The sequence below is a fragment of the Hemicordylus capensis genome, chromosome 15, assembly GCF_027244095.1.
Source record: "Hemicordylus capensis ecotype Gifberg chromosome 15, rHemCap1.1.pri, whole genome shotgun sequence".
NCBI classification, from domain to species: Eukaryota; Metazoa; Chordata; class Lepidosauria; order Squamata; family Cordylidae; genus Hemicordylus; species Hemicordylus capensis.
This window is the reverse complement of record NC_069671.1, coordinates 15,323,810-15,336,910: the sequence shown is the minus strand read 5'-3', so window position 1 is coordinate 15,336,910 and position 13,101 is coordinate 15,323,810. Positions and strand designations below refer to the sequence as shown.

The 13,101-nt window shown below is 48.4% G+C and overlaps 2 protein-coding genes across 9 annotated transcripts in view; one reads left to right on the top strand and one right to left on the bottom strand.

The window, feature by feature from the left end:
* Positions 1–881: 881 nt before the first annotated feature.
* Positions 882–5,621, bottom strand: FICD (FIC domain protein adenylyltransferase). 3 transcript variants are annotated; one of them, XM_053280399.1, is made up of 3 exons: positions 5,552–5,621; positions 4,228–4,585; positions 882–3,720 (listed from the first exon to the last, which is right to left on the bottom strand). In XM_053280399.1, the coding sequence occupies exons 2-3, from the start codon at positions 4,532–4,534 to the stop codon at positions 2,639–2,641; spliced, it is 1,389 nt and encodes a 462-aa protein (XP_053136374.1). In that variant the 5' UTR covers positions 4,535–4,585; positions 5,552–5,621; the 3' UTR covers positions 882–2,638. The 3 variants fall into 3 exon arrangements, with proteins under 3 accessions (XP_053136374.1, XP_053136372.1, XP_053136373.1); XM_053280397.1 differs by lacking the exon at positions 5,552–5,621 and adding an exon at positions 5,407–5,543; XM_053280398.1 differs by lacking the exon at positions 5,552–5,621 and adding an exon at positions 4,830–5,019.
* Positions 5,531–13,101, top strand: part of CMKLR1 (chemerin chemokine-like receptor 1) — an 80,261-nt gene continuing 72,690 nt past the window's right edge. For 4 of the 6 annotated variants that reach the window (XM_053280406.1, XM_053280403.1, XM_053280401.1 and 1 more), the window contains exon 1: positions 9,316–11,727. The gene's annotated coding sequence lies outside the window, so the exon portion shown is untranslated. Of the gene's footprint in view, positions 6,052–9,315; positions 11,728–13,101 lie in introns of those variants that run through there. The other 2 variants (XM_053280405.1, XM_053280402.1) reach the window with 2 other exon arrangements.

Below are 13,101 nucleotides of genomic sequence, written 5' to 3'. Positions count from 1 at the left end.
AGGAGGACTTGGAGTTGTGATGAGGCATACAGGGATCTTGAAGATCAAGAGTGCAGATATCTCCATTTCCTAAAGCTACATAACCAGCTGTGTGCCCATGCAGAAGCAGGTCATTCACACCATCAAAAACTGTGTTCCACCCTGGTTTGGGGGCTATGTGCTCTCCCAATCTTCGGTTGTGTGGAAGCAAGGTAGGAGGAAAACCTGGGTTAGAAGTGATTGTGTGGAAGCAAGGTAGGAGCATAAGCTACCCAGGTTTCCCTCCTGTCTTGCTTCCACAGCCGAAAATTGGGAGCACACACAGCTCCCACACCCAAGTTGAACAACGTTTTTGATGGTGTGAATGACCTCTTAGTAAGAGTTGGCAGCTGTGGGGCCTAAAACTCTGGCTTTTGCCAGCTGAAGCCAGAGTCCACATTAAAAAACCAATTCATGGTCACTAAATGGAGCCTCCGTGTTCAGGGGCAGTATTGGATGCCGGGAGGTAACGAGAGAGGCAAAAGTGGTCTGACACCCTTAACCAAAGTGCGGCCTGCACCATCTCCATAACTGCTTTCCTCCCTCTCCCAAGGATGCAACTCAGACTGAGGTTACCTGAAACTAGTAATGACATCTGGAATAGCTAGACCCCAAATATACGTGGGGAACTATTTCCTCTCTGTCCCAAGAGTAGTTCCATCAGTCAGGGCAACTTCAATAAAGTAAGGGCAAAGAGATGCTTCAGATCATGACCTGCTGCTCTTATGCATGCTTACACATTACTTTTGAGGAAACATGTATGTGTTGCAAGCCTTCTAGGATCAGAGCTCTGTCCTGGTGATCACAACCAGAGATGATAGAAAAGGAGAGACATTTGACAACAATTGTTATCAATGCAAGAGTCCACATAAGTTCTCTTTATTAGTTTTAATCTGTTAATTTTTCTTCTTTGCAAACAGCTGAAGTGCAGAGCCTCCTCCCGCTAGGAGAAAACAAACTGGGCCTTTTTATTCCTCCTCATTTGTTTTCTGTTAAAAAGTGTGACGCTGGAAAGGAGAAAGCCCCTCTGGTTAAGCAACACCCCCACTGGCATGTCAGTACGCTGAAGAGGTCTCCTGCGAGAGATCGGCCCTTGGTGTGGACAGGGCTGTAGGCAGGGTCTCTGCTGCTGCTTGCAACCAGCTGCTGGGGAGGAGAATGCTTCCGAATAGTCATGCAAGAGAACTTTGGCAGGTGTGTCTTCTCATCTCTGCAATCCTATCCTGTGACAAACTGCACTAATGAGCATTCTCTCTCGTAGCCGGCATTATAAAGGCACGGGAAGAATGTCTTCTGCATCCTAATCTTACTTGAGCTGTTGTATCGGAGCACAATTTCCAAAACTACTTTTGTGAGGCTCTGCCAGAATCTGGGTTTGGACACCACAGACTAGCAGAAGGGTTCTCAAACTTAGATTTTGTTCAATTACAACAGCAGCCCTGGCTGATGGCCAACGAGACCTGGGGGCCCAATTTTGGGAACCCCTTGTAAGAGGACTTTGGAGTGAGCAAACTGGTCATGTGACAGAAGCCACTTACCCTTTTCCCAGCCCCCGCCCCACTGCTGAGCCTAGCCCACATTCTTCTTGTATGGTTTATAAAGTGCTGGAGTCACCAACCATCACCCAGTTTACAAAACCTTTTGACCTGGTGTACTGCTCCCTTTTAACGCCACTTCTTGTTAAGTGAATCTGTGTAAAGTGCTATTAGGAGGTTTTACAACCCCCCTCGACTGTAGATACCTCTGCTAAAGAATGAAGGCAACGGACAGGCCGTGAAATCAATTCTAGACAGGCAACAGTACTAAATTAGGGCCAGGGTATAAAGAACTGCCGTAAGCATGCCTGGTGTGAGCCTTTGACTTTTGAATAGCAGCCTCCCCTCAGGATCACAAATTTAAGTTTCCTATCCTTGCTGGCTGCTGTTTGAAAACCCAGGTCCAAGCCCCCTGTACCAGGAGCACAGAATCGGCCATGGCATTCTTTAGATCCTAGTCGAGGTTGAGAACTGTCACTGGAAAGAGAAATAAGGCAAGAGTGTGCAATGTTGTGTCACTGGAAAATGACGGGCGAGGAGAGAGGGCTGGCTTCAAACTTGGGACAAAAACAGACCAAGGAAACATGAGCTGTGATGCGAATTAAGGATCAGCTTGGCGTGGTGGATTCAGACAATTTCTTCCTAATGGATGTCGACACTATCGCCCAGAACTGCTTCATTGAAATGGACTCTGCAGCCAGAGTTTATGGGACAAGTGGCCAATCCCTCTTGTCCACAGAACGCTGACTGTGAACCCTCCCATGCAGCAGTTTCACTTGACTATCATTGCCTCACCTTGACACACATTAGTGCTTGCCTGGAAGTGTTCCTTGCCTGAATCCATCACACAACTTTTAGGAGTTGGCCTGCTTCCCCCTACAAGAGACATTTGTCAGTCTTGACCACAAACAATTCACAGTTGGCCCGAGAGGGTGGGACAGTAATAAATATTTTCAGGTATTGCTGCACATAAAATTTAACTTAAACTTGCTTAAATAAATGAAATGCTTAAAATAAAGTGCCTCTATGGTTCTGCGCCCTTGAGATGCTTGGGGAGAGAGAGTAGGGCCCCTTCCCCGCCAGGTTCACGTCCGCGTTTTGACCGGAATGGTCTGCTTGCAGTCCATGGGGCTGCCGTGTGCTTCCGGCAGGCCCACCGAATACTCCGTGGTGGCGATCAGCAACATGTCTAGGGTGGTTTCGGTACATTTGGCAATGAGGCGGATGAACGGCCGGACATCCCCTTCGTTGGCGACCTCCAAGACGTGGTAGTATTCCGCCCGCTGCTCCTTGCGGATGGTGATGGGTGGGTAGCCTGCCTGCATGAGAATGAGGTTCATTAAGAGGCGGGAGGTCCTGCCGTTGCCGTCCACAAAAGGGTGGATGTACACGAGTTTATAATGGGCCAAGGCCGCGAATTCAACCGGGTGCAAACTCATGGCGTCTTCGGAGTTGATCCACTGCACAAATTCAAGCATCTGCTTTTCGACGTCCTGAGGGTGGGGCGGGATGTGATGGCCAACGAACACCTGGGTAGTCCTAAATCTCCCAGCCTCTACCGGGTCGACGTAGCCCAGCACTCTCCGGTGGATCTCTAAGATGTCACAGAGGGCCACAGACCCGATTCTAGATACCAGGGTGGCGTTGACGTACTTCATAGCAGCATGCATGCCGATGACCTCGTTTTGCTCCTCCAGGCTTTTGCCAGGAACGGCGTAGCGGGTCTCGATGATGTGGCGTATTTCGGAGAGCGTCAAAGTGTTGCCTTCAATGGCCACGGTGTGGTAGATGTGGTGGTAGTAGGACTCCTCCATCACCCGGCGCAGGGCGGAGTTGCCTTTTGGAATGGACATGACCTTCTGGACCTTGCTGTCAATGGTGCTGAAGTATCTCTGGTCAATCTCTTCAACAAGGGGCAGGGTCCGGTCGCGACTGATCAGGGCCTTCTCGTGACGGGGCGAGATGGTCAGGGCTTTGGAGTATAAGTAGTCTGCTTGAATGATGTCTTTCTCCTCCTCTGAGAAGAGGCCAAACTCGGTCAAGGCCTCAACATAGTCCGGATTCATCTTGAGGGCATGCAGGAAGAGCTTGTGAGCTTTCTCCCGCTTCCCTTGTCTCTTCATCTCCAGGGCTTGATTCAGGGCTGCTTTGGCTTCTAACTTGACCTCTGAAACAAAGCAACCCCCATTAACATTCTAAGCACATCAGAACAGCCCTGCTGGATCAGGCCCAAGGAGGCCCATCTAGTCCAGCTTCCTGTTACACACAGTAGCCCGCCGCCAGATGCCCCTGGGAAGCCCACAGGCAAGAGCTGAGGGCCTGCCCTTTCTCCTACTGCTGCTCTCCTGCAACTGTTGGGGAGGGGTGTTCTAGACCAGGAGTTCTCAAACGGGTTCCTAGATGTTGGACTAGAACTCCCATCACCCCCAGCCTCGATGGCCACCATTTGGGGACCCAAAGTTGGGAAATTCCTACTCTAGAGCAAACCTTCCCAAGGTGAACCAAGAGAATACTTATTGCTACACAACTGCAGCAAAAGGTCCCTAGCCTTCCTTGTTGCACAGGAACACTTGTAGCCATCCACACACCCTTCCCCCTACTCCGTTCTCTTTTTATTCTAATCCGACTGGCAAGGAGACCCCTCCCACACACCCCACCTCCTCTCTTTACGCACCTGGAGGTGCCTTGGGCTTCAGCACCAGCAGCTCCAATGCACCAGACGTCACGCTCAGGCCCGTGGTCTGCCCCGTGTACCGGGTGATGCCCATGTAGCCCAGACCCAGCTTGTTCTTCAGCAAGGAGAGGCCCTTGAAGACGGCGTGGCACTGCTCTTCCACGGACGTCAGCGGCAGCAAGAGCACCAGCAGTGAGGCGATGAGGACCACCAGCACTGCCGCCCAGCGGACACGGAGCCACAAGGAGACCCATTTCAGCTCGGGCTCGGCTGCCACCGCCACAGCTGCCATCGGGACGAGGTTCATCTGGCCACAGGGGTGGGAGGCCAGAGGCTCATGTCCTCTCTCCAAGGACAACTAGGAACAGAAAGGGTTTGAGTGAGAGGCTTTGCTGACTAGCCTCCTGCCCAAGCAATGAATGGTCAGGATCTTGTCCCAGAAAGTCGAGCAGAAATAGATGGAATAAGCATATCATCAACAACCTGCAAGTAGAAAACCAGCAGGGCAGGATGAGGTCTGGCTAGAAATTCTCCTGCTACCGTGCTAGCTTTCTTCTGGCAGAGAGCTTTCTAACAAGGGGAGCATCTTAAAAAAACCCTACCTCCACTTCTATTCCGACGCGGTACAGTCCATTCCACCACCTCAGGGTTATCCCACACCATTCTGCTGCATGTATATAGGAGGCCTCTAGGGGCCACTTGCCATCGGGTCGCCCTTTCCCCCAAACCCTCTCTCCCCCTGCGCCAATGGAAACCTCCACCTGGTCCTGATCCCTGCCTTCTCCACCTCAAACCGAGACCCAACTTTCCTCCCCCCCCGCCAAATGTGGGCACTCCCTTCCCTCCCTCCCTCCCACAAGTTCTGCCCCCTTTCCTCTCCCCAGATCCTCCCGCTCCCCAAATCTCCCCTCTTCCTGTCAATGGGACTCATTTCCTCCCCCTCCCTCCACATTGAGGCCCAATACCCCCCCCTTTTAATACCCCTTCCTCCCCCTCCAATCCTCTCCCCCCAAATCCTCCCCCTCAATTCAACTTTTCCTCCTCCCCAACTCTCCCCCCCACTTCCTGCCTCCCCAAATTCTGAAGACCCCTCAAATCTTGCCCCTCCCCCCAACTGAGACCCAACTTTTCTCTCCCCCACATTTTGGCGCCCCCCTTCCTCTCCCGCCGCCCCCTTACCTCCAGGAGCCCCTCTCTCTTCCTCCCTCTTCCTCTTTCTCCTACATCATCAGCCTCTAGCTACTGACTCCGCCCCCTCTTGGCAGGCCCCTCCCCTTCCCTTCCCTGTCGGCCGTTTGCGTCCTCCTTCCGCCCCGCCTCCTACCTTTTGCCGTTCTCTCCATTCCCTCTACGCTGATTGGTACCCCGGCCTGCCCATCGCCGATTGTCCTCTCCGGTTTCTCTTTTCTGCCGGGAGAGAAGCCGAGTGAGGAAGCTGCGAGAGGCTCTGTCTTCGTGGACGGCTGCTATTGGCTGAGATCCCCGTCCGTCTGGAAAGCCAACTTTGGCCACTAGGGAGGCGACGAAGGCGGGGATGCGCGGCTTCGAAACGTCTGGGGGAGATGGCGGGCGGGTTGCCAAGGAAACGGGGCACAAGAGGCCTAACTTAAGGCGTGCGGAAAAATGGGATGGCGGCGGCAGTTGAGCGGCCTCTAGGAAATCTTGCAGCCGAAGGGGCGCTCAAAATAGTTAAAAAAATAATAATAATTCAAATTATTATTTCGGGTTATCATCTCTATGATCAATATCATCTCGCTGTTCTCACCCAATTGCAGTACCTTGCCTTAAATGGATAAAACTCTCACTATGCCTGTAGTTGCTCTTGTATGGTTTTATATGTCTTTTAATGCCCCTATGCCTTTTATATGACTTTTTAATGCTTTTAGGCTTTTTATAAACATTTGTAACCCCCCCCCCCCTTTTAAAAAAATTAACCATTATTAACTGCTGCCATAGGCGAAGGCAAAATAATATAGATGCCTTAAATGCAAAAATAAATATTGGCACAAGTTATGCTGCATGAGTGTTCACATCCATCCTGCAGCACCTTCACTGGTGGTCAGTCCGCTTCCGGACTAGATTAAAGGTGCAGTTTTTGACTTTCGGACCTTTCACAGCTTGGGGCCTGGGTGCCTGTCGGACCGGATTCACCCAAATGAACCTGCCAGGGCCTTCTGTTCAGCAGCTCAGCCCTGCTCATGGCCCCAACACACTAATGGAGATCTGGCTGGCAGGGACTAGACACGGCCTTTTTGGTTGTGACCCCTTGACTTTGGAACACCCTTTTGGGAGAGCTTCGCTTTGCACCCTCCCTCAGTGTTTTTAAGAAACAATTGAAGACACATCTTTTTAGAGAGACTTCTAAATATTTTATCCGCTGCTTATATCTGGCAGGTCTTTTGCTTTTTATTTATAACTTTTAATTTGAAACTTTTACAATTTGTAACTTCTAAATGTGGTTTTAGCCTGGTCTTCTAGCTTTTAATTTTTTTAAAAAAAAATTAATTTCTTATTCTATATTTAATCTGTTTTATCAGTGTTGTAAGCTGCCGTGAGCCGTAGTGTACTAGGGAGATGAAATATAAATATTTCAAACAAATATAGATCTTTAAAAATTAAATCATATCACATAAATGAAGAGGTGTATTCTCTCTCCTGCCAATAGATGGCAGCAAACAACTTTACTTCACTTTGAGGTACTTCATACAAAAATCTTATTCTGATTTGGACAGTTATCGATTTTGACTAGCAGTAATAATGGGGTGAAATGAACTTGAGAGGGAAAAGTACTTTCTGAAAACAACTATGTCTGGATGGTGTATTAAGGACTTTTTTAAAAAGCATGTAGGATTGGGTAGCAGGTGATGTGAAAGACCTCTAGAATAATAGAGATTCAGGATTGGAAGGGACCTTAGAGGTCTTCTAATCCACCCCCCACTCAGTGCGGGAACTGCTACAGCATCCTGAACAGATGGTTGACCAGCCTCTGTTTGGAAACCCCCAGCAAAGGAGGGCCCGCCACATCATGAGGCAGGCTGTTCTACTGTCCAACAGCTCTGACCGTTAGGAAATTCCTACTAATGTTTAGCTTAAATCTGCTTCCTTGTAACTTCATGCAGTTGGTTCTAGGAGCAACAGAAAACAAGTCCACGCCTCCTCCTATCTGACAGCCTTTCAGCTATTTGAAAATGGCTATCATTAGCCATTTAAAATGGCTATCATTAGCCACTTATCATTAGCTGTTGAAAATGGCTATCATTAGCCATTCCCTTAGTCTTCTCTACACCAGGTTAAACATACCCTGCTCCTATAATTGTGCCTCATAGGACTTGGCCAGACCCCCCTCACCATACGATGACAAATACGACAAATATTTTTATATTGCTTTTCAACCAAAGTTCCCAAAGCAGTTTACATATAAATAAAAACATAAAATGGCTCCCTGTCCCCAAAGGGTGCAGAGTCTCAAAAAGAAACAGGAGGTAGACACCAGCAGCAGCCACTGAAGGGATGCTGTGCTGGGGATGGATAGGGCCACTTGCTCTCCTCCTGCTAAATAAAAAGAATCACCACTTTTAAAAAGGTGCCTCTGCTCAGTTAGCAGGGGACACCATCTTTGCTGCTGTCCTCTAAAGCCATTCCAGTTTCTCATTGGGGTCAGACCAGTGCAGAATAGAGTGGAAAGATTACTTTTCGCGCTCTGGACATTAGACTACTGTCGATGCAGCCCAAGATTGCCTTTGCCTTTTAAGCAGCTGCATCACACTGCTGGCTCATGTCTCTGCCAAAAACCCCAGAGAGCCCTTGCTAGTCTAAATGAATGAATGGTCAGTATAAGCTATCTTTGTATGCTCCGTGTGTGCGCGAGCGAGAGAAGAGCTTCCTCCTCTGGGGCAGGGGAGAAAAGGCCCCAATCTTGCTTTAAACATTGAATTCTATGTGCAAATGCAGGAAACATGACTCCTTCAGCCTTCTTGAGTTTGCTGATGAAGACTTTCTGAATTGTGCCCGAAGGAAAAGCCTAGACTGTTGTTGGGCCCAGTGTAGAAGCCACCCTGGATTCTCAATCGCAGCTCTGGAGGTCTGCCCCATGAGGCTGTGATTTACTGTTTGTCAGGCACTGGAAGTTTACGGAGGCAATAGATCATGGCACTCTTCATTGACTGGGCTATCCATCAGGGAAAGCTCACTTCCAGGGCACCAGTTCACTGTCACTCGGGTGTTATAAATCTGCTTGGCAGAGGCTCCCAGAAAATAATTGTTTTGTTTGCTCCCAGAGCGTACAGAATTCAAAACCGAAATGAGGTTTTTCTGCCTCCCCACATGGCTTCCTTTACACATGGGCTGGCTTTTGAAATTTCAGTGGCTGAGGAAAATCACTTGGGACACCCCCCTCTCTACGTAGTGCACATTCAGAGACCTGCGAGTTCTCCACGCAGCAGGTTTTACCCCGGAGTTTTCTGCGAGGCTTTACTGTGAATTCAACGCTATAAAAAAAAAAACCGATGCAAAAAGTGGATTTTTAAAAAAATACCTCGGATATAAATCGGGTTGCACTCTTTAACGAGCAGTGGAAAGCCTGAATCATATGTGAAGTGCTACCGAATCGTTCGCAGGCACTACTGCTCAGGGCGGCGCACAACAAGATAGACACAAGAGACAATAAAAGTAATAAAATTAACTAAATTAAATAAACAAAAAAAAGTCAGATTAAAAACCACAATCATTATTAGGTTCACATTAAAACTGAAAATTATAAAAAGCTAAAGAACCTATGAGATATAACAACAACAACAAAAATGGAGCATTAAAAAGCCTCCTTAAAAAGGTGCATTTTAAGATGTTTTTTAAAAACACCGAGGGAGGGAGCATGGCGGAGCTCTTCAGGGAGGGTGTTCCAAAGCCGAGGGGTCACAACTGAAAAGGCCCTGTCTCTAGCCCCGCCAACCAGATCTCTGTTAGTGGCGGGGTCATGGCCTGAGATGATGAGTGGAGGGCTCTGGCAGATTCATATGGGCGAATGCAGTCCAACAGGTACCCCAGCCCCAAGCTGTGTAGGGCTTTAAAGGTCAATACCAGCACCTTGAATCTAGCCCGGAAGCGGACTGGTAGCCAATAAAGCTGATGCAGGATGGCCGTAATACTCGTGAAGCGACTTGCACCCATGAGCATCCTTGTGGCAGCATTCTGAACCACCTGAAGCTTCTGAACAGTCTTCAAGGGCAGCCCCACGTTCATTCCATTTGGGTGGCATCCTTCAAAATTAATTAGTTATTTCGCAAGCAACCTTTACCCCCATATTTTCTGAACAATGCATCAATAAAGATTAGGTAATAAGAGAGCAAAGAGTGAAGGAAAGGTGTGGCGAGGAATCATCCTTCAATCCTCTACCTCATTGTAGATATACCACCAAGCCCTCTTGAACACAGTGGGACATAGTGACCCATAGGATTGTGTTACTAAAGTTATAGTCCTTGTATTAACATTAGAGCTCATCATTGGATCAGATCAGAAAAGAGTCAGCGTGGTGCAGTGGTTGGAGTGTTGGGCTAGGTCCAGGCAGACCCGAGTTCAAATCTCCAATCAGCTATGAAACTCACTGCTTGACTTCGGACCAGTCGCTTATCTCTCAGCCTAACATACAAGGTTGTTGTGAGGATAAACATGTACACTGCTCTGGGCTCCTCAGAGGAGAAGCAGAATATAAAAGTATAAGCACATAAAAGTAACATTGAAGCTTCCAGGCCGGGTTTGGTCCCAGGGATTCAGCACCTTGGACAGGAGTCCTTGGCGGTGGAACCTGATGGAAGTGCCTGAAACGGGCATAGAGAATCGAGTGCCTTTGCCACGGGGAGGTGTGGCAAGATTAAATTGGCAAGTTACCAATATATAACATCTCCTGCTCTGGTTCCCCTGGGAAGCTGTGGCACCGAGAGCTTATTTATGGAAAGAGCAGGCCATTTCTTGTTGGAGTTGTGTAGAGCGGTATGCTCAGTAAAATTTGAAGTGCTGTCATAAATTACCGTTTGGCTGAGCATGCCCTGGATAGCAAGCGAATGTAATTGTTCTACCTGCCCCTCCCAAGCCAACCGTGGCTTTCGCTCCAGATGTCTGGCTGACAAAACAGAAAGGGCTGCTGTAAGAAGCCAAGTGGGTCCGTCTCGATCGAGGGACGCCACCGGCGCCTTTCTTCCGGTGCCACCAGTACTCTGGTTCCTCAGCGATCCGTGTGTGCACAGAGCATCGCGGCCTCGTGGGTCATGCACCAGAACCCAAGCAACAAACACATCACTGGGGTTGTAATCTGCCAAGAATTTGTAATGCCATTGCAAGCTGAATAGGTGGGAAGAGCAAATGTGGACTCAGTTGATTTGCTATTTAAAACAACCCTGCAACAACCTCTTAATCTGTTTAGGGACTGAGTGACCCGTTAAAATGCCATATCTTTCCCTACAAGTCCCAGAGAGAGAGAGAAATGTTTGCCGGACCTCTTTGGCAAAAGCTTGTCCTCACTTTCTAATCCTCCCCCCAGCCAATTCATCCTCTTTCATTCTATGTGGGGAACTCTGTGGCTATTGAATGGGAGAGATTAAGGCTGATTGCCTTTCAGTATTTATGCTTTGCTGTATTGGACATTTAATCAGCAAACTGTTCCCTCTCCCTGCATTTTCTCCTACTGCCCCTGAAAGAAGTGTAGTCAAGAATTCCGAAAGCCTCTCTCTCTCCCTCTCTCCATTCTGCTCTTAGAAAGAGCCGCTTGTTCAGAACTATATATCTATAGCTCTTGTTCAGAACTATATCTATTTTAATATTTTACCTTCTGCCTTTCCCTGTTTAAATAATGATGACTCAAGGTGATTCACACCATGAGATGGCCTTTTAAAAAAATCCCATCACAATAAAAATGATATAAATGCAGCCATTTGAAAACAGCAGCCGTTTATTTATTGTGGCTGAGGATGATGGGAATTGTAATCCAAAAGCATTTGAGGGCCCAGGGTTGACTCTTAAGGATCCCAGGATGGTGCTTTCTTCATATTATCTGCATGATGCAGTATGTTAGCCTGAGACAGAGAGAGAGAGAGAGAGATTGAGTGAGAGTGTGTTACTTGCCAAAGGTAATTGCTGAGTTTTGTGGAGGAGGAAGGATTTGAACTCAGGTCTCCAGGGCCAGAGTTCTGCATGCTAGTCTCTGCAGACTGGTAATGCAAAGTGGTTAGTTATGGTACCCGAGAAGAAAGTGGACACTGTGCCAATCAGAGAGGTACAACTGAAATGAAATTTTCTCCGTACTGGGTATATCACAGTTTCTCAAATTTGGGTCCTCAGATGTTGTTGACTACAACTCCCAACATCCCCTGCTCCGATGGCCTTCAGGTATATGTGCAGCTCCCTCTGCTGGCAGCCCAAGCAAGAAGACTGGTAATAGGAAACGGATATGTGAGGACCTTAATTGAAGTGGAAGGAACCCAAAGCCACCAGGCTCTCCAGGTTAATAAGGTACAGTTGTTGGGAGATCTTCCTGGTGAATGGATTCTTTGTTGTCTCTTGTGTTGCATTTGGGTAGCTAGAATCTCCCTTATTGAGTGCAATGACAGCCATCTGTCAGGAAGCCAGGATGTTATAAGAACAGCCCTGTTGGATCAGGCCCAAGGAGGCCCATCTAGCCCAGCATCCTGCTTCACACAGTGGCCCACCAGATGCCTCTGAGAAGCCCACAGGCAAGAGGTATGTACATGCCCTCTCTCCTGCTGTTGCTCCCCTGCAACTGGGATTGAGTGGCATCTTGCCTCTGAGGCGGGAGGTAGCCTATAGCCCTCAGACTAGTAGCCTGTCCTCCATGAATTTATCTGATTGATTAAGTTGCTGTCAAGTCGGTGTCGACTCTTAGCGACCACGTAGATAGATTCTCTCCAGGATGATCTGTCTTCCACTTGGCCTTTCAGGTCTCTCAGTGGTGCATTCATTGCTGTTGTAATTGACTCCATCCACCTTGCTGCTGGCCGTCCTCTTCTTCTCTTTCCTTCAACTTTCCCCAGCATTATGGACTTCTGAAGGGAGCTAGGTTTTCGCATGATGTGTCCAAAGTAGGATAGTTTGAACCTGGTCATTTGTGCCTTGTGTGAGAATTCTGGATGGATTTGTTCTATGATCCATTTGTTTGTTTTCCTGGCTGTCCATGGTCAACTCAAAAGTCTTCTCCAGCACCCAAGTTCAAAAGTGTCAATGCTTTTTCTGTCCTGCTTCTTCAAAGTCCAGCTTTCGCATCCATTGAGTGTCACGGGGAAAACCATTTTCTGAACGATTCTAATCTTTGTAGGTATAATGAATTTATCTAAACCCCTCTTCAAGCCATCCAAGCTGCGGGCAGGCCCCACATCCTGTGGTTATCCAGTTATGCCTGTCTGAGCTTGCTCACATTGCAGAACTGATTTAGTTCCTGTGGTTCTGATCAGGCTGAGAGGGAGATGGAATTAGCCTGAGTGGCACGCCTGGGAACACGCCACATTCTTAAGAGACACCCTCCCTCTGCAGAAAAGTTGGAATATCGGAAGCGCTCCCTTTCCTGGGGGAGTCAAGACTGCTCTGGGGCATTTTCCCTGGCGGGTGCTGGTCAGCACTTTCTAAGCAACTTGCAATGGATGTTCTTAGGGTGGGCTTGTTGCTGGCAGGGGTTGTAGCCATGGCTGACGCCTGTGGTCTCTCCCAGATCCACAAGGGGTCACTGTCGCATTTGTCCGTGAAGCTCCAGGACGGAGATGCACAAAGAAAATACAGGGCGCCTGTGTTCTTGGAAACGGGCCAGGGCATACATTTGCTAAACCACTGCAAGAACTCACAGGCTCAGTTCTGTCTTGGGTGCAAAAGCTGTCT

Bases quoted from the DNA above. Each gene is read 5' to 3' on its own strand.
- FICD (XM_053280399.1), bottom strand. From the start codon at position 4,534: ATGAACCTCGTCCCGATGGCAGCTGTGGCGGTGGCAGCCGAGCCCGAG. The intron at 3,721-4,227 runs GTGCGTAAAGAG...GCTTTGTTTCAG, and splicing joins GAAGCCCAAGGCACCTCCAG to AGGTCAAGTTAGAAGCCAAA.